The following is a 27,764-nucleotide window of genomic DNA, read 5'->3' as shown; positions in this document are numbered from 1 at the left end:
GTTACTTGTCATATTTAGAATATGAAGGCATTTGAAGAGCCATGCTTTTCAGGGAACTTTTTTTTTCTGATGTTCTCCCACACTTGCATAACAACACTAAATAATTTGTCACCTTTCCCCCGAACCTTTAAAGAGAAGGTCGAGTTCTGAGTTTTCTCAGTCGCTTTTTGAGTTTGGAAGAATGTCATAGACTATTTGTCCCTGTATTATGATTGCTCTTCGCAAACCCTCTTTTTCGACTTTATGACAATAAATAGTTTTAAAAGTTTGGACCGAATGTGTGTGTTTATTGTTCGTGAGACACCATATACATGTTTCTGTGTATAGTGTATATGACTTTCAGCACGATTCCCGCTTGAGTTACTTTCGATATTATTTTATTATACATCAGCTTTTACTTTGGCGTAAACAGAAATATTACAAAATATAGATGTACACTATGCGATCAGGACAAGGCTCGCTATGAATCATATTACCTACCTTTTTTGTAATCCCACTGCTATCTATCATTTTTTATCAAACTTTCCATTTGACAAACGAAGATTTACTTTATCCGTTTCCATATTCATTGAAAAAATCAAATTGGAATAATTAAGGAATGAAGAAAACACAAACCTACCGTGCGTTTGAAAAAATATTGCAAACATGTTTTATCAATAAATCCAATTCTAAATCTAAGCTTTGAGTCTCCAGGAAAATTAAATTTTTGAGCATATTTTTTCTTTTCATCTTCTCCAAACAACAAGAAACCTTTAAGACTCTGTCTATCCGTGCCTTTGAATACATTTTGATAAACGAGAAGCTGATCGTATTACCCACGTTATGTTATTGTGTGGTATTAGGGTATCCCTGCGATAAAGCCCCCGTGAAAACACAAAGCAACGATGTTGAGCTTACCTGCTTTTGTTACCATGGTTATTGAGGATGATTGTTAAGATCCGGAGATGGGTGGTGAGTTGTCAAAGACGTCAGCAACATAAAAAAGAAAGAAGAAAATAATGAACAGAGAGTTAGCTTATTCCATATATCAATGTAATTTGAAAGGAATGGTCTAGGTTTGTTGAAGGTCAAACAGGGAATTTACATGACTTATCTACACCGCAGAAAGAAATGATAATAAATTGCTTTGGGTCAAGATGTTTTGATGACATTCCTAATCACCAAGACCGTCATCCTGACGTATTTGTATTAATGTATATAACTACATATTAAAGAGATTGTAATGTCCTTCCTTAAAGTGACTCGGTAACATTGCCTCAGATTCTGAAACAAAATCATGTATTTAGCTCATGCTGCAATCATAATTATAAACCTTAGGTCAGTCAGGAACCCCATGACTTTTACAAGCTGATTATCAAGATATTAATGATTGGAAATCGAAATTTAAAACACGGTTTTCAATGGTTTTTGTAACACTACAGTCTAGTGGGGGAAATGAGTATGGTAAAACCGGTCACTCAAAGATTTTTACTTTTTTTGAGGCACTTCATGATCATTTTGAAGCGCAATGTTTTTAGGGCTTCAATATTACACCACATCACAGACACTGATATTAACATGTAGGGCCATGCATCTAAGATTTAACATTGTTAAACGAAGCCTTTATAACATAAAAACCTGCACCTTTCGAACTAGAAAGTCATGTCACGATATTTTATCACTTTCAAAAAAGAACATTTCCTCAAATGCTTTTATGCTTCCTTTATTGTAATATAGCAGCACACATTAAGAATGCCCTAGTCTCAGTACGGTCTCACGTCATTGTAGATTAATTAGAATTTCATGAAGCAAATGCATTGTACGTGGTTTATTATGATATTATATTTAATGTTCCACTTCCAGTGAAAATCCTTCCTGATAATTTAAAATTCTTAGTATTACATCCATTAATGCGTTAATCTCTCTGCGAGTATAAGTAGAAAATAGTTATTCATCTCCATTATCTATAATCACAAGCAGGCTCTGATGTTGTTCACTCTCATTAAAAACAGAGCTAAGCGCAATTCATGTATTCCTAAAATAAGTAATACTGAGAATAGTAACATCAGAACCACCACTAGGAAAGGGAAAATGCATTTTAGCTGTTAGGTATGTACTCTATATCAGTTTTTATCATACCAATTTCTAGATACTTCATTAGCCAGTGAAATGTTGGCACTCTAGACCGTGCGTTCAACTTTCATGTAGCGACCTTCTTTTTCAACCTTTTAAAATCATGAATATACTAATCCGTTTATTAAAATACCATTTGCTATTTCAAACAAAATAACAGCAGCACATAATTATATTCTGGATGGCTATGCTCATGTACTCTATCATATACTTACATGGTACTGGTGAGGGGGACGGGGGGGGGGGGGGGGGGGGCAGGTACCTCCAACCCCGAGATCTTAGACATTTCCTATTTTTCTCTTTTTGTTTCCATTTTGAAATGGTCCATTAATGCTCGCTCGCAAACAGGACTTGATTTAATATAGGGCAAGAGATCTTTTGAGATATCACTAGTGTTGAATCGCTCCATCGTAGTCAGTGTCATCTGGTCATAAAACGACCGACACCACTAATTCAATTGTCTATTAATCTTCAAATTGTTATAAAACTGTATTTTCTTACTTTGTAGAGAATTATTAAACACAAAATGATAGTCCTCTAAATTGATTTGTATTAGAACGTACGTCATAAGGATGGCGATTTATTTGCTAATTTCATGAGCGGCATTGAGCGTTCAGAATAGTAAAGCAAAAGTCAAATTCTCGTAAATATCATTTTCGTAGACCATAAACGGAATCAAATTGACATATTTTTGTCTTGTTTTATGGAGATAAATGATGTGTGCCAATTACCGACCTACTCATCTTCCAGACTCTACATCTGAGAATTTTTTGTAAAATGTAAGACAATATTTCACTCCCTGGTAATCAATAAAGATCAACCTGTCATTCGTATATTACCATGATTACACTTTATTAATATATAATGTTTTCTAATGGCGCCATGTTTCACTCCAGGGGGCGTTTCAGAAAAATTGTCATCAGTGACAAATGGCGGTTTAAGTAATAAGCTACTGAAATCCTTGCTTCTGATTGGTTATCAACAGATTTGTCACTGATTTTTGTCCTTCGTCATTGAAAAAGGCTTTGTGAAACGGCGCCCTGTACTAGTCTATATGAAACGAAATCCTTTTAACATGGCGCTGTCCTAAAGGAACGACTCCCACCCTTCCTTTATTTTCACCATCTTGTGTACTTTTCTCGAATTGTACTTCCTGTAAAGCGATCATCGAATTGAAATATGATAACCTAAAAGGTCCAATCTGGCGTTAAGTGACAAATAACGCGTGGTTCCAGGCAGAGAGGAGCAGTGGGTGGAAACTCGCGTGTCTCCTCAAACACAATGCAGCAGCCAGTAGGCTCCGAAACGGATTACATTCCAGATGAAAATAATGTGGGAAAGTACGTTGAACTATGTGATCCGCGCGACATGCGTTCAAGTCTGGCGCCCTCGCCATTGCACCAGATATGTTACAACACTTCCATTGCCGCTGTTCCATACCATTTTTTTCCCTCTTCACCATGCAAAAAAAAAATACTAATAAAATAAAAGAAGTTCAGCAACCTCAACTCATAGAATAATTACCAATATTGAATAAAACAGTCGCAAGCTGCGTCTATGCTGAATGGAAGGGTGGTTTTAAACAACCAATGCAAGATATGTTAAACCTGTCATTATTTGTATACTAGTATTCAGCATAGGCTCTAAATCGCATCTGTTTTCGAAAAATCAAGTCAAGGGCGAGATCAATACCCTAATTTCTCCTACAAATCATGTTCTGATTACGTAATACTACAGCGCTGTAATGTTTGTACATTTCAATAGGTAATGAACACGGCTACTGAAATTAACAAGTCTATTTTGTCAAAAGTAGTTGAGATCGTGTTTCTGTCATATTTTCCATGTTTGATACTGCTTTTTTTGCTGTTGTTGTTGTTATTGTTGTTATTGTTGTTAAGAGACTAACGGGTATTTATCCTTTGTTAGAGCATAATAGATTAACGTTCTTCTGGCTCTCAGCAGACCTATTATTGATGGTCATAATAGAAAGGTTATATTGTTTTTCTTCTAATGGAAATACAATAAGACTGCTTACTTGTTACGCCCTTCTGAGAACTGTTTTTGTGAGCCATTTAGTTGATATTCAGGAAAAATTGCACTAACCTGAAGTCCCACCAACAACATACAGATATGGCAAGCACTCTACTTATTACAAGTAACATGAAAACTTTCAACCTTTATTACAAGAATCGTCGGAACAAAATGCACTTCTTACGAAAGGTAATTCGGCAACACGCGAAATTAACCGCCATAAAGGTCATCTAATTCGCACACCACATACCCCTCAAAGAGTGCAAAAGGAAGTGCACTCCTCTGTTTAAGAAAATCACGTATCGAACAAAAAAAGTAAGTGCGCCGAAAAAGCGGCGGTTATTATGTATGCAGGACCACGTACGCAAAGAAGGTAAATTTTGGCGCGAAAGGCCAGTAGAGAAAAAATGCAATAAACATCATCGCATCTTGTATTTTGTTGGAGCCTATTTCCACGGAGACCAGCTATTGATGAAATGGGAGCCTTTTAGCGGAGAATTCAGACCACGGGTTGCCTCTTTGACTTTCAATACGTCAATGCTACTGATGCGTAGAATGTTACAAGGTCTCTCACGCTCCTCTTTTCTATCAAGCATCTTTGTTCCTTTTTTTCCTCCTTCTTTTTCATCAATATCACTTTACATTCTATTCCCTCATCAGATGGTATTTAATCAAAGGTTCTACGTAATTGAACTTTGTTTTTTGAATACATGTTTCAACATCAGTCGAAAAGTTTTGGAAAATCAAGGTTTGGTGAGAGGTGAATACGGAGTAGAATTAATTTGGTTAGGAGTTGCCGAATACATCATTCCATCCACGCATTTTGATTACACATTATTAAATCATCTTGTTATAAAATATGTGACAATAACAAAATGAAAGACGAGAACACGTTTTGGTTATGTTTTCAAAGTTTCTCCCCTTTCTCTCTGCCCCTCTATTCTCTCTCTCTCTCTCTTTCTCAATCTTTCTCCCTCCCCCCGCCCACCCTCTCTCTCTTTACCTTTACCCCACCCCTCCTCTCTTACTCGTTTTTTTCTCTCGTTGATAATTTCTTTGAACGTACTTCGAAATCAATGACGAAAATCACGAGCAAAAAAAATCCATGATTTTCCACGTCCTAAACCCTAAAATGTAATCGGGATGTTAAGAAGGTCATCATTGTGACGTCACCACTAACATTGCCCTTGCCATTGCTTTTAAATGAGCGCATCGGTTATCGGTTCAAATGGAGCGTGGCTAATATATATCAAGAGCCCCACACGCCTTGAGTGAGACTAATTGAGGTGACGTTCAATGTTGACCGCTGAGACGTTCACAGTAAATAATCGATTACAAGTAGCCTCGTTCACACTCGTCTATTAACGTATTGATCTACACAAAGTTTCTGACTGCATCATTGTTGTGGAAAATTGCGGCAAATATGTACGCGTGTCACAATATTTCGAATAAGACATGTTAGGTCCTATAATCATTATCTACTTAATGTAGCTACTGGTAAAATGCTTTCATTTGATGACGGGCATACTTGGTAGGAACCTCTATGAGTTCTGGCTAAATTATTCATGTATTTATGAATATGTCCATTTTTTTAATGTTTATCTCTCATGATATCAATGAAAATCTTTTTTTGTTAATAAATCATTCTCCATATAAATCAACGATCCTTTTTCTATAAAACTTTCAGTTTGTGTTTTCCTTCTTATAGTCTTAAATATTATTTTCAGGACAATTAATGTCACAATGTGATACAGCCGATATACATGTACATTTGTAAAGCAAGACAAAATAGGTGTTCATTTGAAACCATTGTTTTTTGTATAGATTTAGATCAGACGGGAACATTACTTAATCATCATGATGTTTGTGTTTTCCTCACAACTTACGTGGGTAGTCTTTACATGACAATGAAAAGAAAATACCCGACAAGCACAATCAAATGTAATTTCAGTGGTGAACCGAAAGAGTGCCAAACCTTTGAACGGCTGCCTCTTGAATTTAGACCAATATTCAGCATTCCACATCTAACCAAGCATGATGCATGAGCCATTTGCCTGAATTTCGATTTTTGTATTTTCCCTGTTTCCTGTTATTCCACAGAGAGAACATTGAAAATCAAATGTTCCCCATTAACTTCCAGCCTCTGAAGGTCGCGTTATGAGCCAGAAATGTTCATTCAAATGTGAATTATTTTCGTCAATTTGAACACGAAAGGGGAGAAAAAGCATGTTCAATGTAATTGCATTCCAATTGCAAACTGTTCACTGTGATTCTGATTTTAGGCATTGCTGGACCATGTCTGACATATAGCTTTTGCTATTTCAATTTGACAGGTTTATGAAGTGAGTGTGTGAAAAGAACTGTAAGGTATTTATGATGTGCAAGTGCCGCAAATGGTTAAATGCATGATCATTTGCATTACCCAGATTGTCATAGTTGTATCCTGTCAGTTATATTCTATGTCTGAGCGGTGGAAAAGGCATAATGAACTACACTATTTTATACTGTACTATAATTATAGACTTTTCTATACTATACTTTACTATTTATGTTTATATACTCAACTATACTCTACGACTTTTTACTATACTTTACTGCATTATATTTTACTATTATAATACTATACCATAGTTTTATCTGGCTTTCCAGGCTATTATTCAAACGTGATTAATCCCTGCTAGCAAGGACGATGACTCGAACTTTCTGTTCATATCTTTCGAAAATATCATGGTTTGAAATGAAATATAAAATATATACAAACAGGGAGTTTCTACGTATATTGACCCATTTCTGGATAGCTATTTACTCTGATGTCCAATCGTGCCACGGGTATTAAAATAGAGGCTAACAAAGTTGGGGCAAACAAACATAGTTATTCGAAAACAAATTAATACAAAACCAAACTCCCCGAACCACGTAAGGATTATTTCCATATAGACAATTGTCTTGGCTAAAGCAGGGTTATATCTTCTAATGCACCTATGACTTAAGACTTAAGATTATTCTGTAAAAGGAAAATCCCAATTAAATCATCGCTGGATATTATGGGGGTTGCCATGGTTGCACATACGTCGGTGTATACCAAAAAGGCGGGAGACAAATTGGGTAATAAAAATATGATGAGGGAAAATATTCAGATCCAAGTTTTCCAATTACATGCTTGAAGAAAGTTGTAATAAAAGTGGATTTGATGAATGATACGATCAGTGTATATGCAATGGTAAACTTTGACGATGTTTTTTTTCCTCCAATAAAATGGAAAATTTGATGGCATAAATGAGGTGTAAGAGGGTGAATATTATATCATGTAGAACCGTTGTCGTCTCGTTGTCGTCTCGTTGTCATATTATTGACTATTAAAGTGTGCTTCGTGTGACAATCAATATTTACGATTGGGAAAAAGGAAAATTTAGTACAAAGTTAATAAAAACTTTCATCGTATAAACAGAAAATAGATGGATAAGCGAAACAGCTTCTGTATCGGGTGACATCCAAATATAAGTTCATTCCTGGTGATGTGCAGGTTGTGATGGTTGTAGAACTACGGTCAAACCTGCTTAAGTAGTGACCACTTGTATAGAAAGACCACCTGTCCATAATAACCACGTTTTACTCATGCCTTTGAAAAGTGGTTCTCTTTGAAACCTGTTGCAAATGACCTTTACATAAAACCTGCCAATAAGGAACACTTTCTCCTTTGAGCGGTCCATATAACAAGTTTTAATGTTTAACAAATAGATTGTTCGAGACAACAAAAATTGTGTTCACTTACAAAAGTGATAAATCTCCGCTAAAACCCTACGAACCTTCAATAATATTATCATGAGCGCCGGCATGAGCGATACAGATAACGTATACTTTTTTTCAAATTTGTCGCTAAACCACCGCGTCTACACAATGTTCTACAACACTGGCGTGACTGATTGGTTGTTTGTAATACAAGATCAGGCCCCAAGACGTTAAAGATTTGTATGATATACTCTAAATAATTAGATTACTCTCTTCATGGACCTAGTTCCTAGTGTAGTTCAGTTGGTGCTTGGTGTTAATACGATTTCACCTTTTACGGCATGGCCACGCGTTTGTTTACGTGCGAAAAACCCCGACACCCTCCCAAACGAATTAGAAACATCTTTTAATTGTTCTTTAAAATCTTCCTAGGGTAATTTATCAAGTTGGTGTTTGGCCGCCGTACCGCGAATTTTGGGTGACTCTCTCTCTGCCCAATGAAACTCACACGGGGCTCTCAAGGACCCTCTCGAGGGGGGCCCGCGCTCGAGAAGTGCCTCTTACGCGGCGAAGCAGAGCGGCATCAAGGGCCGCTCTTGATGGTCCCGAGTCCCGCCTCAGATTGTCTACCGTTTCGCCTTCATCTACACAACCACTCGACAACCACTCGAGTCTTGTAGCAAAGCAGGGGAGAAGCATCGCCGGGTGAGAGACGTGCAATTACCGGCTGAGACAAAATAGAGACAGAGAGTGATCTAGAGCCGGGGAAGAGATCATTCTTTAAAAACCGATTTATCTTGTTTTCTAATCGTCACATGCAGCCTCGGATTTTCGACCAGGGAAGCGTAAACATGGTGACTATCTCGGTCTTCCATCGCTGTTCAAGTATTTGTGATTAGCTGCAGTCATTTATTTCTTAAAGATGTGACATGTTTGTTCAAGATGCAAGAGCAATTGACATTTAGTCTGGTTCATTTCTCACTAATGGGATAGACACAAAATATTAGCTTCTTCACTCGATTCCAAATGACTTATTAACCATTTTAATTTTGCTCACATTAGTTACTGGCATTGATTTCAGGAATGGACTGGTCTATGATCGAATAAAATAATGTAATTAAAATTGTATTCGACTGTAAGTTATTAAACGCCTAACATCTGCATTATGGGAGTAGGACATTATATTTAAGGAGAAATGAGATAACATTTAAGGAGAACGATGCATACAGAAATAGCATGACTGTCAACATGGTCAATATGACACCATAAAAGAAACAATTTGAACGTTGGATAGTAACAGACTTTGTATTTTGCGCCTCAAAAAAATCCAGTATACCAATTTAACCTTAAAGTAGCACCTTAATTAAATGCTTGTTCATTTCTTAACATTACCTCCCTTAAATCAAAAGTCTTTTTTTAACCTCCCTAAAAAAAACCTGCATCCCACGTTGAATTAGATCAACCGGCAGAGGGCGCTAATACTAATTCGAGAGAAGGGCTTCATTGAGTGGCCTCGACGGAAAATACGCATGGCGGAATAAAAAGTGTGTGGCAGAAGGAAAGGGTATGTTCTTTGTGCGCACCTAAGATATGGAGACGCAATGGGCAAATACAGATAAAACCGTGATAATTTCTAGATGAAGCTCTGTTAGAAACATGTATTTCGTATTTTAATGTGTATTTCAACTTTTCTAATAATGTATCTGTACCTAGTTTGTATATAACTTTCTATTATGTCGAAAATGCAGAAATAAAATAAAATTTTCAAACAATAACCAACAGAGTACTAGAAAGCATAAATCATGGTAATGCAAATCGTATGCAAAACAAATTGTTGGCATAAATGATGGCAAACCAGAAAGATAGGCGAGAATTGAAAGTTAATGATAATATTTGTCATGAAATACTATTTTAGTTAAATATGTTAATGCTCTCTCTCTCTATATATATTGTACCTACTTAATACGTACTCATATTTGCATGTGTATTAGCCACACTATTATAATTATTATTATATGCTCTCAAAATACATTGGCGAAACATAATTGCAAAGAGTTCAATATGACACCAATGAAATGTTGTCACGGTAAACTGTTATGAAGAACCACTACAAGGTCAGACATGTATCATGTTCATACAACAGCGGCGGGTGCAAGGTTTGGAAATTGAGGAGGCGCCCCCCCCCCCCCCCACATGACATGAGCATTTCGATCCCATGGGTTGCTTTAAACAAGGCGCCTACAAACTCTCATGATAACCCATATTTTAACCAAGATATCTTTAAGGTTCTATGTTTAATTTGCAGGCAAACAACAATGAAGAGGTTAAATTCCAACGGCATTTGAAATTAATACTAATTTAGAACTTCCCTCAAAAACGAAAGGGCTTGAAATGCCTTTTTGTGGGAAAATAACGACCGTTAGTTGTCCAATCGAATTTAGCGATCGCAGTCATTTAACAATTCTCCTAGATCATATGCCAACTGTAAATGTTAACAAACATAATGGGGGCGCGTGTCCCAGGCTCTTGCGCCCCCATGGCTACGCCACCGATGCGGTGTTTGTTGAGAAGAAGCAAGGACAAAGTTAAGAAAACACACTCAGGAAGGATAACGTTCACAAGCAGGATAACAGAAATATAAAATTAGAATTCAGTGTCGAATCGGGTCAAGGAAATAACACAGTCTTTTGTGTTCAGCAAAGGTGAGTTAAATGCAGGAAACACCATGAAGGATATTCAGGCGAAGATTCTGAAGAAAACTCAGATAAGGAATAACAAAATACGAGCAAAGAACAAATTAAATTGAAATAAAAGTGTGACGAAAAGACGATTGGCTACTGGCCATTATCTTAATGCCTTTGCATTTACTTTAATTTCATTCAGGAACATAAGACCATAACAAAGTCGGAATCTACTCGTGAATGTTATGGGTCTTGACGTATTTTTATAGCAGAACACAAACAAACTTGCCAGTGCATAATAGTTATGAAATATGATGCTTTGTTTTCTCACATCAAACTCAATTGACTGCTGCACAATTGTTTCTTTGGAAACCAACTGTACAGATTATTACATGCGACAGTGTGTGACGACTTGAAACAAACACACAACATCCTAACATATCGAATTTGATTGTGGCTGATCTGGTAAGGGAAGAGGAGAGGTGACGTGGGGGCAGGTAGGGGCAATAGGGGGCGCTACAATTTCATATGTCATGCCTGGTGACCCAGTATTCGTGCATGAGGTAATAATTGCTCTGGGCTTTATTTCATCAAAGGTATAGGATAAGAGGTATGGTAGCAGAGGGTTTAGGTAAGGTTAGGGTTACGGTTAGAGTTAGGTGTATTTTGGGGTCCCCGGTTGATGTTAAGTGTCTGCTTAGTGTAAGAAATTGTCGCAAGAGCAAGTGTGTACAACCGCCATGGGTAGGTTCACGTGCGTGTATCTACTATTAACAATTACCACTCCTTTTTTTTTCTCTCTCTCTCTCTCTCTCTCTACTCAGTACCCATCTCTGTTTATCTCGTTATCTTTCTTCCATCTTCCCTTTTTCCACTCCCACTTACCCTCACGGCTAAGGTCAATTTAATAACATTTACAATACCCTTTTCATCCGGGTCTTTTTCCAATTAAAACGCATTTCGATGAGAATTAGGCGAACTTAGGCGAGCTTAATATGACGTTTTCGTGAAAACCATAATCAAAACGAAGTTGAACTTTGGTGGAAAGATGTGCCTGGCACCTGTTGGCTTTTAAACAGCTGGAAACAATCAAACTCACAAAACTGTTCAATTTAATATTTGTATTCCCGAAACATGGATTACTATCGAGGGTGGCTACTGGCTTGCCGTTTAAAAAAGAAAAGAGAGAGAAGATTGAGTTCAAGTTCGCAAACTTTGCGGGGGTCGGTAATGTATTTCACGCTAGGTATTTGCAGTAGAGCGCGAAAGGAACTTCCCCTTGAACAATTGCCATGATCTTTTCAACACGTGCTCTTAATAAGTTGATATCCGTCGGCACTGTTTATTCAGAGTGATAACAGAACATTCGTGTGGGAATGAGCGATAAAATGTTTTCTGCTTTCCGTTTCCTCCTAGATAGTTTATTTTTTGTAATTGTTCTGTTTCCTTATTTCTTGTATTTCTTCTCCCTCTCCGTTTCTATTACTATAATGATACTTGATACCAAGCCATATTACCATCTCTGGTGAAACAATTATGTGTTTTCTTTTCAATATTAAAGCACACTTCCTGACAGTACTTTACTTGTATACACATCGATATATTATGTTTATTATTATTTTTTAACATCCATCTATTTCATTTAGTTGGTGAAAAGATAGATAATGACTTAACTGAGAGCCTTTCTTTTACTTTATTATTATCTTTTGTGGAGTTTCAAAAAAGAGTTGCAATGACTATTATACACAAACGTGATAATCCACAATGAATAAGACATAAATGATTGGCAAAAGACAATAATATATAGTGTTTTTAAAAAATTAAGAACCAAAAATCATTATAAAAATAGAGAATGTTGAATTTACTAAATGTTTTGAATTGAGGTGAGGGCAATTATAGCTTTATCTTAATATTCAGAAAACACAATAACTATATGCATTTCAAACACAATAATATCCATACAGCCAATATTCCTGTCAATATCAATATTCATAACATTCCCTTGGGCAAAAGAATAGTTCTAAGTTCCTGGGAGTTGTCACTGATGAGAACATAAGTGATGAAAACATGGAATGATCACATTTATCATATTGTAGAATGCATTTCTCGAGAAGTGAGAATCGTTTATAAGTTTACATTTACGTTGCCACAAACAACTATGTGTTTACCATATAACACATTGATACTTGTACAATTTTACTCGTATAACATACTGCAATAATGTTGAGGCAAACTGCGGTAATACCAAACTCAGTCCTATTATTTCCCTACAAAATCGGGCACTGCGTATTTGTACAGGATCGTTCTACTTTTTTCCGTTAAGATCCCCTATTTTTAAAGCTAAATACATTGAAGGTCACTGATTCAAACATTTTTTTTTAATTTGCCGTGTTTGTTTGTTCAAATAGAATATAATTACCAACTTCGTTCATTATTTCAAAATCAAAACAGTACCATTCACACACACCCTACCCGCATCTTAGGAAATGACCAAATCCAAAAGAATTACTGATGTAGTTCATTATTCATTGTACCCATTAAAAAAACTGATTCATATATTTCTACCACAACTTCACTTGCATTGCACCCTCGTGACATATTTTCTTTTAATTTGTAAACTCTGTGTTGGCTTTTTACCTTGGAGTCGCCATCGACATCAAGCAAGATGGCGGTCTCCTGCGTTCACAAATTATTTTAATTTTGAAATCGTAATTTTCCATAGCCCTACTTTGGCCAGGATGGATTATACCTCCCTGCATGGTCACTGACAGGTGGTTATCTCATCTAATCAGCTCTCAATTAACATAAGAAAAAGGAGATCATGGGCGATCAACAGGTACCGCTTAGGCATTGTTTGCTATATGGATGGCGCAAGTAGCTGCAAGTAGTGCAGTCCCGCTTAATAAAACTATTTTTTAATGTGTACAGATATTTTTGCTGTCATATTCAATCGATAAGTATTACTTTATTGAACTTTTATTTTAAAAAATCTACAACTTTAAGAGTCAAAATAGCTTCCAAGGTCAGATCAAATCGCCATAGTCACGAACAACCGACCCAGATATTAAAGACTGAGAAATTACAGTCTATGTCAACAGAACCGTATTGGATATATATCGAAGTCAAAGGTCACAATACCTACTCAGAGTCCCAGTATAGCTGTCAATACATAATACCAAACGTATCAATTGTGTTCTAATGACCTTCGAACTATATCATGTATGCATGCAACCGTAATTTGATTTCATAAAAAGATAATCTCGATACAAAGGAGAACTGGTACCAACGGACAGCCAATAATCTCGTTAGACTAACCGAATTATCATTAGAGCGAGCCGACCGCAAACAATTTATGAATGCCTATTTTTAGTTTATGTTCATCGATAATTCTTTTTATCTTTGTCTCTCTCTCTCTCTCCCTCTCTCTCGCTCAGGCTGTCTGTCTGTCTGTCTCTCTCTCTCTCTCTCTCTCTCTTTCTCTCTTTCATATTCTCTCTTTCATATTCCCTCTTTTTACTCGTTTGCGTTTAGATAACTGATTTCGATAAAAGAATTCATTTCAAATTGTATAGGTCCAAAAGGAAATTTGTTGCGTTTACATGAATTATTCACAGAGAAAAATAAATAAAATAATACATGTGACATGATACATACAACATAATTGTGATTGGTATGAGTTAAACAATTCATATGAACACAATTTAATACCAATCATGTCTAAGAAAATGATGAAACAAATAAAAAAAATCATTGGCGTAAGACATGCAGGACATTGATCTGTTGATCAAGGATCATTGTCGCTAGCATGAGCATGTTTGAGGAAGGCCATGACGCCAATTTTCTAATTTAGGATGGACACTTCAGTCTCTTTCAATGGTACTAGACAAGGGGCAATTTCAATTAAGCCCTTTGCTAAGTGGTCCGACACATGGAGTGGACTGTGGTGATTGGTAATGCTGACCGAACACAAGGCAATGGCCGCCGATAAATTGATTTTTGGGTGTGGGTGGGTATGTGTGTGTGTGTGTGCGCGCGCGCGTGCGTGTGTTTGTGTGTGTGTAGGGCTATGGGATAAGTTGTTTATAGCACAAGGTTGATCTACAACGATGTCTAAAACCACAAAATTTCAATACACTTTCAGTTACAAACTTGAAAATGAATAAGTACCAAACGATTACACGCAGATATACTGTATAAAAGCGAATAATTGTTGTATATTTAGAACACATATTGTAAAATACTTACAAGGGAAAGTGAACAAATGGCATCGTTATCACGATTATTACATCACTTTCAGAATAAAAATAAGGCAAAGTTCGTAGTTTTTGTTTAATTTCAATATACGGGAAAGTGAACAAATGGCATAGTTCAACTGGATGTTAATTTGACCTTTTTACAACGCTTTCAGAAATAACAATAATGCAAAGTTAATACAATTATCTTTCGTTATGAGTAACGTATTTCTAATAAAATTTCGGAATGTTTCAGCGATCTCATATCCTTTAATCATGTTAATGTGCTCTTTTTGATGAGAATGCAACACCATTTGAATGTGTATGAGAGTAAAGGGGGCCTAATGTTTGCCTCTAATATGTTTTACTTTGATGGCAAAAATATTTTAAGTACATAATTGATTCCTCATTAAACGACACCATTCACGTAACCGAACGTGCTATTAGTGTAATTAGGATTATGAACTTTAATTTTCTCCGATTACTATTTGCTATTCACATATACCATGGACGGATGTCAGTAGGAGACCATTTAAATGTCTGCTAACAAAATTACATTCTCTAAGTCACATAACACCCCGTTAATTTTTGATGACGATGAATATAGCGGTGTATGCAAGCACAAGGTAATCACTGAAAACGGGGAGCGTTTTAGGATCATTTGATGGAGCAGAAGCATATCACCCCTTACATTATCATCTACCAATACACAGCTTTCGCTACTTTCGACCCATGAACGCAAAAAGAGAAATATTGTTGTTCAAAATATCAACTACTTGTTCATGTCCTTATTTATTTCATCTCTTTCTGCAACAACTTGTACTTCATCTTCGTCATCTTCTCCTACCTCTCGTCCTTCTCATTATTTCGATTAATTAAATGTTTATATTATTAAATAAAGTTCCGTTTTCTAAAACAATGTATTTCAAGCTGCAACCATTACGACCATGGCCACCGGTGATTACATATTTTGTATTATATTCTATTATGTTTGCCACTGCTGTACAAAGCCTTTAACCCGTTGACTACTGAATTCACTCATTCCCATAGAGTTATCACAGTGACCACCCGGCTCCCATAGCCAAAGGGTTAAGTATTCCATATTTCCATCGCTAATACATTTCATCACGAAGGGCAATCAACATAACCTTCGTTAAAACCACTTAAGTCGTTGAGAAAACACACGTGAGGCTTGTTTTGACTAGCAGCATGAGGCACTCTGCGCTTTGTAGGTTCGCACCCGGTCACACAGATAAACCGATTTTCAAATCTACTCAAATGGTCAATTTTAGGGCCATTTGGTATTAACGTAATTATTGATTTGGTCTCTTGTCGGTTATTAGTAGGTCTTGCTGGTGGGACTAGAATATAAGATTAAGAGGGTGGTGCTCTTGCAACCATGATAAGGCACTAGTTCTTGAACCTCACGAATGCCTATTAAAGCAAGCGGAAAAAACATACATCTGAGATGAGAGTACACGTAGCTCCTAATACTCCTGTACTACTCTTACTGGTAGGCCTACTTAATAATATTACGGACGATGGCGAAGATAATGATCATGATGATGGTGATGGTGGTGGTGGTGGTGGTGGTGGTGGTGGTGGTGGTGGTGGTGGTGGTGGTGGTGGTGGTGGTGGTGGTGGTGGTGTTGATGATGGTGGTTATGATAGGGATGCTAATAATGATTGTGATGTTGCTGATGATGTGATGATAATGGCGGTTTTGATAGGGATGACGATAATGATTGTGATGTTGCTGATGATGCTGATAATGATGATACTAATGATGATGGTGGTGGTGGTGGTGGTGGTTATGATAATAATTATGATGATTATCAATGACATGATAATAGTAATGATGATGATGTTGATCTAAAGTAAACGCACTACTGCTGTTGCTGCTGTAAAATATTACTACTACTACCACTTATACTGCTACTACTACTACCACTACTACTACTACTACTACTGATTCTACTGCTACTACTACTACTGCTACTACTACTACTACTACTACTACTACTACTACTACTACTACTTTGACTACTTCGACTTCTACTAATAGTTATACCGATACACTTATTGTGATGACATTTATAATGACATAAACTATCATAAAATGACAACGCTTCTTTCGGCCTCCAACACACGTGATACAAGTGGTCACGATTATCTCTCTCTCTCTCTCTCTCTCTCTCTCTCTCTCCCTCACTCTCCGCAGTGATTCCCATTCTGACAAATGAAACGTGAATGCATTACCATTCAGAATATTTAAAACAATTATTATCACTTTATATTCCACACGAATTTGCCATGACCCTCATTCGTTTGATTGCCTATTTCCTGGTGCAGAAATAATGCGTAGAGAAAACGGTTCGATCATAGGAGCTCGATTACCGGGAAATCCTGGCACTTTATTGATTAATATTTTTGATGGCAGATGTGGGGGAGTTTAGCAAACACAATGTTTGTTTTATGGAATTTCTTGCCAATTATACTAGGCCAGCATTCTAACAGTCTAGTAGCATTGGATTAATTTTGGTATCCTGAGGTTTAAAGATAAAGTTGAGTTCTGGTCATGCGATTGCATTGTGAAAGAAACGTTGTGCAATCGATCAGAAAAGTTGATCGTGTATCATATAAGTATTGGTGTGTACTGCAAGGTATTGCAATCATCAAAATGATAAGAAAGTAGGCTCATTCTTGGTAAAGTAACAAGCACTGTACACAGAAAGATGTATATGAGGCCATATTTAGAAAATTAAGGCATTTGAAGAGCCATGCTTTTCAGGGAATATTTTGTTATCTGATATTCTCGCACACTTGCATAATACAATGGTAATGCTCACAAATCATGTTCACCTCTTCCCAGAACTCAACCTTCTCTTTAAATCGAGTTAATTGCTGCAGTACACCGTGAGAATACGCGAAGAATTATTAACTATGATGCCATAACATGTGTGCTCGATTTTTTCTTCTTCTTCATTATCTGGGTTCCAATAAAAACTAATTCGTTCATGACTCTTCATTCTGTGCCAAATCACATTATCGTATTTCAAAACTCATCCAATTTTGTTTCTTGTAGGAGGTTTATACGAGGTCAGCTACGGACATGACAGAACTGAAACTAAAACTACAATAGATATTTAGTACCTTTTTACACGCATATACCACCATCGTGACTTCGATTATAAGTGTAATAAACACATTTATATAAATATGATACTGCAAGCCACTTAAGAAGACAAAGAAATATTGACAACCCCTCATAATTATTTTACAACCCGATCAATCATTATCATGACACTAGTCCCATAAGAGCCAAAAGGGCGATGACTCGTATCTTTAAAGATAGATTTAACGTCATTATGGTTTTCAACATACGCACATAGCTAAAGATGAGTGATATAACCAAAGACAGTTTGTGTCATATTGACCGGATGTGAGTGATATTTAATACTTTAACAGTCTGTTATTCTCCTGTAATTGTACAACAGTATATCTTAAAGGAAACCAAAATCTTCGTACTAAGTACTTTTATTGTAAAGTTTAAAAGATTTGAATAAAATCAGTGAAAATTTGAACAAAATCGGGCATGGAATAAGAAAGTTAGAGCATTTTGAAATGACTAGTTACTAGAGGGCGGTATTCAATTTGATGACATCATCTGTGAACAACTCTCCGTGCCTTTTGTACATAAAATTTCACAACTTTTTTGTTTTCTTCGTATTTATTTGTGTTCTTGATCCGACTTCATAACATGTGAAGTAGAATTTCATTTTGCATTCTATATCTTGCTTTCAGGAGAGTACATTATCTCAATCACAAGAAAGAAGGAAAAACATGAAATTTGACGTACAAAAGGCATGGAGAGTTGTCCACAGATGATGTCATCAAATTGAATACTGCCCTCTAGTGACTAGTCATTTCAAAAAGCTCTCACTTCCTTATTCCTTGCCCGATTTTGTTCAAATTTTCACTGATATTTTTCAAATATCTTAAACTTTACAATAAAAGTAACTTAGTATGAAGGTTTTGGTTTCCTTTAATTATGATTATGTGGGAAGCGTGATAAAAAAAAATTGATTACTGTTAAAAGGTGCCAGAAATATAAAGATACTCAAAAAATGTAACATTAACAAAAGTGATAAAAGAAAAAGGGAAAACGTGAGAGGCATATACGTTTGGCGAAACAAGAAAACAGTTGAAATATAAGGATTCGCATTTTGGGAGTAAACAATATTGAATAAGAATCTTGATGTATATAGGGCAGGGCGATTATTTTCTTGAACTCTATCTCTTGATATGGTTCACTGTCATATTTGTTACATATAGCTTGTAACACAAAAAATAGCTGGTTTTAATAATACTAGGGAAAATCCCGGGCATTCTGTTTGTTATGTTATGATTAATCCAAAAACACAAATAACACAATCACAACTATATCGAAACGTTATTTTTATTATTATCATTTCCGGGGGGCACATTCAACGTCGGGTTGTGACGGTACGTACATGTACCATATTGTGTGTTTGTGAACCCCATTTATAACATATCGAATGCACATTATGACATGTGTAATGTTAATCCAATACAGTAAGCTGTTTGCTGACGCCTCGGGTTATTGCCATGTGACAAGATCAATTCGAAGAGGAATGGGATATTAATACACACAACAAGTTCATTTAAAAAATGAAGGTGAGTATTATCGGTCACGCCATTTTAATGTGAAATATACTGTCTTGAGGAGTCTGGGAAGGGTTTGTGATGCAGTGAGGTTTTGGAAAGCTTTACATTCATTTAAAAAAGACCGAGTCTCGTTGAAATGCACATGCACTGCGCACAAATATTAGAATATTATGTTGCATTAGGTTTGGTCCGTGGTCAGATCTCCTCTTTATCTTCAAACATCGTATCTTACAAAGAATACACAAGAACGACCATATTCATGATTTCTCATTCCATTGTCATTCACGTCTCTCATGAAATGAGCTCTTAGGCTTTTCTCTTTCTTCCTTTAATGTTTGCTTATTAAACCTTCCTATAAAATGAAAGTGGACGTTTAATAACGAGGACATCAAAAGCTTGAACAAAGCATATCATTTGAAGAAGTAGTTTCACTTTCTTATATCTTTTCGGTTAAAGTGGATGTCATAAGCTTTAATAAACAAAGCCTATCATTAAAAAAAAGAGTTTTACCTTCTTATTTCCTTTCTGTTATTAAAAGTGGACATCAAAAGCTTGAACAAAGCAAATCATTTCAAAAGTAGTTTCACTATGGACCTGGTTTCACTTAGTATTTTTTTTTTAATTACAAGTGGACTGTAATCCTAGACTTGTATGAACCTTTGGAAAAATAAATGAAGACCAACAGAACGGTCGTAATTATGAACCTATTATTTTCATTCTGAACCAATATTATTTTGCTTGTTGTTTACAAAGCTTCCTGTGAACAATGAAAAATAATTGTCACAAATGAACAAAATAACAGTCTTTTCATCCAGATTAGTTTAAACAAAACGAATGGTAATAAAGTGCTACTCTCGTGGATAAGCTCAGCAGCACATCATCGGATATTTTCCAACTAATATCAGTTATTGGATGCAGCCATCTCTGTCTTAGTCAGCCTGACAACTATGCTAAAGAGAACGATGAAAGCTGAAGAAAAGATGTTTCAGAGATTAATTATTCTATTCTATTTCACTTTGGAAGAATAGCATTGCAGAATTGTCCCCTGAAAAGGATTAAACTTAAAATGCTCTATTATTCGAAATATGACGAGAATGTCTAAAGTTGTTTTGGTGTTTTTTTTAACAGAGCCAAGTACTCGACCTCATCTTTAAGGTAAACTTTGTTCCATGTGCACATTTACAGAGTTCCATTAATCAGTAGCCGATGACATTAATGGAGGCCATGTCTGATTGTATATTTGCGTATTAGCCCGTCACCCAATGGTTGCCAATGTTAATGCAGTTTTAAGAGGTTGTATAAGTTATTGGTTCGCACATTTTCCAGCTGCCTGAAACTTAAAGGTACTTAACTGTTAAACCAACAGTTGTATAGGCATTTTAAATCTACTGGTATTTGGCGCTGAATATTACTGGCCAGGCTCTCTGCATTTTTAGTGTGGTTAATTACAAGATAGTGAGATAAGTTTTATGACAGCTAAGACAGCAGGTGTAGGTGTATTGACAAAGAACCAGGAAACCATATTACATTGTTGCTTTTACCCTGTTAATTTTTCAGAAATAATAATAAAAACATTATAAAAAAATAATTAAAAAAAAGAAACAGGAAACCGCCGAGGGACATGAACACGAGAATTAATGCCTTATTTACTCTCCACCCAGGTAAAGTTAATCAGTAGCTCATAAGAATTTAATCCTTCAATGTTAAAGCACGTTAGTGCAGCTGGGCTAAACTCAAGCTAATTATAGGCGTATTGATCAGTCCCTGGGGTGAATATTTGCGCATTATAAATGTAGCTTTTCATCATCTAATCTAATCTAATAATCGTATAATGGCACTAGCCCATCGACTTGGAACCAAGAACCTCGCGGTTGAGAGACCACTGCCCTTCCACTAAACCACCTCTTGTGAATGACTGTTTTCAATTGTTGGGATTTTTTTTTTTTTTTTTTTTTTTTTGGTTATATACAGACCGGTTTACGAATGTTTTCAAACCTTGTAAGCGTACATACTTCCGCTGAAAGAATAGACACTTTTGACCCGAAAGATCATACGAGTTTTGTTCGACACAGCAACACTAGATGTAAATGAATTTTATCTATAAAATGAAGGTTATATCATTAGGGTACTCGGAAAGAACAGTGACAAGTCAAATTTAATGCACATGTTAAATCAAGAGGTAAAATCTAACCCCAAATCCAAGTGTGTCCCCATTTAATATTCGAAAGGTAAGTTCTATGCATGGAGTTACTACCTAAACATATCAGTGTGTTGTCGTTCTTCAGGAACTAGGGGAGGAGCATGAAATATTTATATGATTTAGGACAAATACCTTGTCAGATTATTTTGTTTGCCTACGGAGGCCAAAGTCCTAATCCGTGAAAATGTACCTCGATAACGACCGGCTTGTGTAAGTGACTTATATTATGAGGAGGTCAAACATAGCTTGGGGTTTTCCACAAAGACTGAGATCGACTTTTAAGTTGGACTTAACTATGGCAGGCCATTAATGCTACTGGTTGATCTCACCATTATGATATTTAGATTTTTTTTTTTTAATCCTTCAATAATGAATTATATGTACGTATCTTGGGAGACCAATGCCAGCAAATTGTTAGAGCAAACAGTGACATGAATGGCCTGCCATAGTTAAGTCCAACTTAAATTCGATTTAGTCTTTGAGAAACAATCCCTTTAAAACAAGAGGAGCCGAAGTCCTAATCCGTGGAAATATGCCTCGCAAACGACCGACCCTATGACAATGAAGCTCAGGTTCAGACCAGAAGCTTATGAGGTTAAACATGGCTGTTCTAGTTTAATTTACATATTTTACGACTTTAAAGATCAGGTTGAATCCTGGTCATGAGATAAGAGTATGAAAGAAACTGTGTGGAGAAGGCTTGTATTTAAAAGAGTTGATGAATATGTTTTCAGCGTTTGTTTGGAATCATCAAAATGAATAAAAAAAAAAAATTGACTCATTTTAATACACAACAGAACAGGGAAATTGTTGGGACTAAACCGGACGACACACCTTTTTGGCATGGAGTTTATTCCAAACTTTTCCAAAAATGTTCATCATGTTTTGGATAAGAGGGCATGTACTTCTCATGGGATGTTTCCACTATTATTATATGATATCCTTTCAAACTGACCCGTCAGGAATGAAAGACCTCACAAATCCCTTTTATTTTTACTTGAACCCAACCTGCTCTTTAAAGATACACTCGTTTTAGTTCAATTTAGATAGTTTACGACTCAAATCCATTTTCAAAGGATCAAATGTTCCAAAGGAGACTTGCAAGACGGTCAAAATGCACTGCCGAGAGGTTTTGATGGATTTGAGTACGATATGCTGCAGACATGAAGAAAAAAATTGCTTCGTTTATCGGCAATCTACATGCATAAGGTTAAATCAATTGATATAGAGGGCTTATCTCACGCATAGTGTACACATTTGCTATTCAAATCAACTCTCTTTTTTTTAAAGACGAGGCCCATGAGTATTTGCCCCTGGGCTATTCGGATATTTGCCCTGGCGGCAATTCCTCTGAGTTTTATTTCGTCAAGAGTAAAGGGTAAAGGGTCCAATAAGTCTTAGAGTAGGTTTAGGGTTAGGGAAACAACTTGTCCTAGGTAAGGTTTGGGGTTAGGGTTAGGGTTAGGGTTAGGGTAAGTTTTGGGTCCAGGATTGAAGTTATTTCCGTTTCGTGTAGGGCTTTACCATGAAACAACTGTTGCAGGAGAAAGCGACATACAACCGTCTTGGAACTTATCTTCGACGAGACTAAGAATCGAACCTTCAATCTTCACCTCTTACCCGAACTACAAAGCTCAAATTCTTCTGAAACTAACAAAACATGAAATGGGGTTAACGACTTTTCCTCGCCATTTCCCGTTATTCTTTAAATCCCGTAGGATGAATTCAGTTTATGCGAAGCAGGTCACGTAAGTTCAATCCCCTTCTAACTTGTGAAAATATTTGAAATTGAGCATTATGCACACAATTACTGTCTCGAGCTACAGTTTGCAGAATGTTGGCATGGCTGATAAAATGTTGCTCGTTGTTCTTCAACCTTTTAATCTAATACAACACACTCCAAATGAACAAAATAAATCACTGTTGTTTCTTACTTCTGTTCAATAATTTCGAAATAATTAATTTCATATTGACTGAAACAAGGATAACGTTTCTAGATCTAATCCCGACAGCTTGTGACTGGCTTGTGTAGCACCTACTGAACAAACTGCCTGTTATCATAATGAGCTTGTTTACGATTCTCGAATTACAACGTTTTCAATCAAGTATCATTGTGTTTGATACCTTATCCTCAGATATGAAACTGATTATCCCAGCAATTATTACAATCACTTTCCGATTATCTTCGTATTACGTGTTTACTTTCCTCGCTCAAAGAGTTTCAATTTCTTTTTCACCGAACTTGTAATTTTAGCGCATCAAGACTAGGTTTCTCCCATCCGGGATGCCTGGGGAGTTGAGCGAAACAGGCAGCAGGTGTCCTACTCCAGCGAATCCAGTTGAGAAATTAAATGAAAAGCATACGATAGTCGGTCATATACAACCATAAAATATCATATAAATATAAAAGAAGTATTACAGACAAATAAATGACGATCGAGTGTAGTAATCAAAACAAAATATAACATATCGATCTAGTAGTTCACATTCTCCGTTCATTCACGTGTCCGTATCTTCCTCTGCAAACTATATATATATTTGGACAGAACGGTCAAGTTCTGGGCATAAAACTATAAGTTCATTAAACAAGTCGAAAACACGTCTATTGCAAGGTAAAGTGGGTGGATCGTCAGTTTCCATGTGCAGAAGGCCATTACTCGTTGAAACCAGACTTGGTGGAAATACCATTCTTGGGAGTACAAGTCTGCACACAGCAAACCCTATCAAGAAATCTCCTTTTTCCATATCAGCACATTATTATCTTCTGATTTCAAATGTACACTTCCTATGTCAAGCAGAGAACAACAATATATAAGGGTAATAACATTGAAAAAGTGCAGTACTGAAACAACGCGATCGTTCATCTCTTACACGTCAGCATCTCTTAATTGAACATATTCTATTCTGACAAAGTTGTTACCTTTTAAAGCCCCTCCCCCTCTCCGGTCGCGTGGTTTCCTCCTCCCCGCCCCCTTTCCGGATACGCCCCCATTAGTCATACGCGGACAGTGGACACCCCATATCGCCCCTTCATGGACCCTTGCCAACTGCTCAATCGGATGTGGCTTCCTTCCCAAAACCCTTATCAGATTTCACCTAATTTTAGAAAAGGGTCAAAATTTGTCACAGTCGTGAGAAATATCAAGCCTATGTTGCTGTAATATTATGTTGTGTTACGTCCCCTTCCTCAACTATTAGCCCTTTCTGAAATTTAAAAAAAAATCATTCGAAACGGTCTGAACATATTAAAAGCTCGTCAACACGTTTTATTCCTATTTCGTTTCAATCAATACATTTTACTCATAAAACAGAGCAAATGTACCTATTACTACACGTGCAAACTGTGTGTAAAAGTGCACACATGCCTGTGCAATATTATACTTTAAAACTGTTTTGTTTATTGAAGTAATACAATGTAACAATAACAATGAAAGAGGCAAACATTTAAGAATCGAGGAAACATGGACCCTTTTTACCCCGCCCCCTCGATATAAAATCAAAGAGAAGCTAAAACAAAGACAATAAAAAATGGAGGGAGAGAAAAAGAGATTTTGGGAACAGTATGGAAGAAAGTGTCCCCAAGATGGACGAATACATTTAAGTGGGGAAGAATATGAGGAAAAAGAAAAGACAACAGACTCTGTCATGTAATATCGTCAAAGAAACAAAGAAAATTGCTCAGTAGTAACTCCATGTATAACTAAATAAACGTAAAGAAGAACCTTTTGTAAAGTTTAATGACAAATATCTCCCGAATTCTTACGATGGACAAACGAAGGAAAACATTTATTGTCACATGATAATCAGGCGGTGGTTGCACAGGAAACGAGTCGGAATGTACTGTTTGGGGATGGATTTCAAAACGACTTTATGATCATTGTCAGATTATTAACTTACAATAGTAATTGTCTTAGGACGGTCGAGGAGGATGTGTTGGAAGCTTGAATACAATCTCCTTAAAAATACTTCGTACTGGGTGATGATAACATTGTTCAACAAAAGACACACACTCGTGATGATAGAATTAGAATATAGAAGAAGACAATTAAAATATCGATCATTTTACGCAAAATGTTGAAAACCACTTCCATTAGAATAGTAGGGGTGTTGCTACAATAACTGGCGGAATTAGGGGCACTATCCCATCCAGTTAAAAACCAAAGTGGCATACGCCGATTAGAGGAAAGGAATTGTGCTCTCCCTTCATCCGTCTTCATTCGGGCCCCTTTCAAACTTTCAGACCCAAACTTAACCCGGCTCTTACTCTCGTTAGCTGTTGGTTGGTTGGTTTTCGTTATTTTTCCCCCAGTCATTTTCGGGATTGTACACCGCCCCCCCCCCCTCCCCCCTCCTTTTTTTTTGTTGTTGTTGTTGTTTTCCTTCAGATTCCTGGGTCCGCACTTTGGGGGCAGTATCTCATCTCAGTTTAAACAAAAATGCCTTACATGTTAGCTGATTTTATTTCTCAAAATTACTTCTCTTTTTCAACGAAAATATACGGGTATCATAAATCCCCTTCTTCCTCAAGTAAGTACGTGTTTCCTGCTTTAGTGCTGGTTTGTTATCGATGCGATTGAACCATAAACTTTGGACGCTGACAAAATACTGGTGGGTATTATATCAAATCATAAAGCCTGCAAAAATATAAAAGACGATTTATTTTTAGACGGATCTTGTGATTCAGCAAACAAGGTTTGTCGGTAGCTAAAGGGCCTGTACTATTGTTGGCGGGTCATTATACATTGAACTATTGGACTTTCAAAAGTCCCATATTCCATGCCTGAGAGCGAGAGCGAAACGCTGTACACTATGGAAACAATGAACGGAAAATGTGTGATTCTTTACACGCGATGGATGTTTAGAAAATAAACGATACAGCTAAAATACGACTCTAAAAATACCATCGCTTTATTGTGGCAACGGAAATTAGTTCAGAATGGCAGGGTTGAAATATTAGACTCAAAGTAATCGACAATCCATCAATAATATATCTCACTTAATTTTTTCCCCTTTGTGTATCATTGTACGAAATCATTGCAATCTCGTATACTCTCTTAATAATCTCTTAGTAATTTCTCTTCCTATAATCGTATTTAGTGTATTCTTATTAAAGATAAACTCCAGTACTGGTTAAAAAAAAAAAAAAAAATTCTCACAGAATCAAACGAAACTTACACTGAATGTTCAAGATTACAAATAAATGACATGTGCCAAACAATTTTGGAAGAAAATGTATACTGGCTGAGTAATGAGCATAGAAATACAAGGAAATCAAGGTAGTACTAGCCCCGACACCATGTGTGTTGTCCCATATATAGCTTTCTATGTGAGTGCTTGTTACTTTACCAAGACTCGGTCAAATTTATTATGATTTTGATGACTCCAGAACCTTGCAGTGCTCACCAATACTTACATGCTACATGATCAACTGTTTCTGATCCTTTCCACACCTTTTCTTTCACAATGCAATCGCATTACCAGTACTAAAGTTTATCTTTAAACTGCATGTATATCGCATTCAGAAAAGCTAATAAACAGTACTCGATACTCGAATTCCTCCCGATTTCCCCTTCTTCGTATTTATTTTAATAACATTCATGGGTATTACAAAGATTCTAGGTTCGAGCTCCGGCGCAGCACTTCGAAAGGTTACTGATCGTTCTGATTCATTCTGCTTATTTCTTTTTCTTTGTCTTTGTTCTTGTGTTTATGTATATGTATTTTTTGTTTTTTTGTTCAGCTAAAGGTTATTTCAACAAGCTGTTGTTGCTTCCATGTACATTCTGCTCATCCAAACAATCCATCTACCATGTTTACTGCAGAACAAATCACTAAACATTTCCTTAAGCCTGTTTATATCCTTAAAATGCCAGTACCACAACTCGTAGGTTAGCTTTAGCAAATGTAAAGCGCTTGGATACTACATGGAACAACACCGTTACATTCCCTTATTCATATTAGTTATGACATTCACCCCTGCACATACACTCCTAATCCACCCTCTCATGTTATACATCAACTAACTACCGGAGCAGGTCCTCGCATGCTGAGTTCCTATAAGAAAATCGTCTGATTGACACGCCCTCCCTT

General features: G+C 36.5%; 1 protein-coding gene across 1 annotated transcript in view; it reads right to left on the bottom strand.

The window, feature by feature from the left end:
* Positions 1–8,571, bottom strand: part of LOC577102 — an 86,511-nt gene extending 77,940 nt beyond the window's left edge. Inside the window, exon 1 of the mRNA XM_030989879.1 lies at positions 8,437–8,571. Within this exon, the coding sequence (XP_030845739.1) occupies positions 8,437–8,571 (135 nt within the window). The remainder of the gene's footprint in view (positions 1–8,436) is intronic.
* Positions 8,572–27,764: the final 19,193 nt, after the last annotated feature.

Source organism: Strongylocentrotus purpuratus, unplaced genomic scaffold, assembly GCF_000002235.5.
Source record: "Strongylocentrotus purpuratus isolate Spur 01 unplaced genomic scaffold, Spur_5.0 spur5_scaffold_19, whole genome shotgun sequence".
NCBI classification, from domain to species: domain Eukaryota; kingdom Metazoa; phylum Echinodermata; class Echinoidea; order Camarodonta; family Strongylocentrotidae; genus Strongylocentrotus; species Strongylocentrotus purpuratus.
The sequence above is the reverse complement of the archived record's forward strand: the minus strand, read 5'-3'. Positions and strand labels throughout refer to the sequence as shown.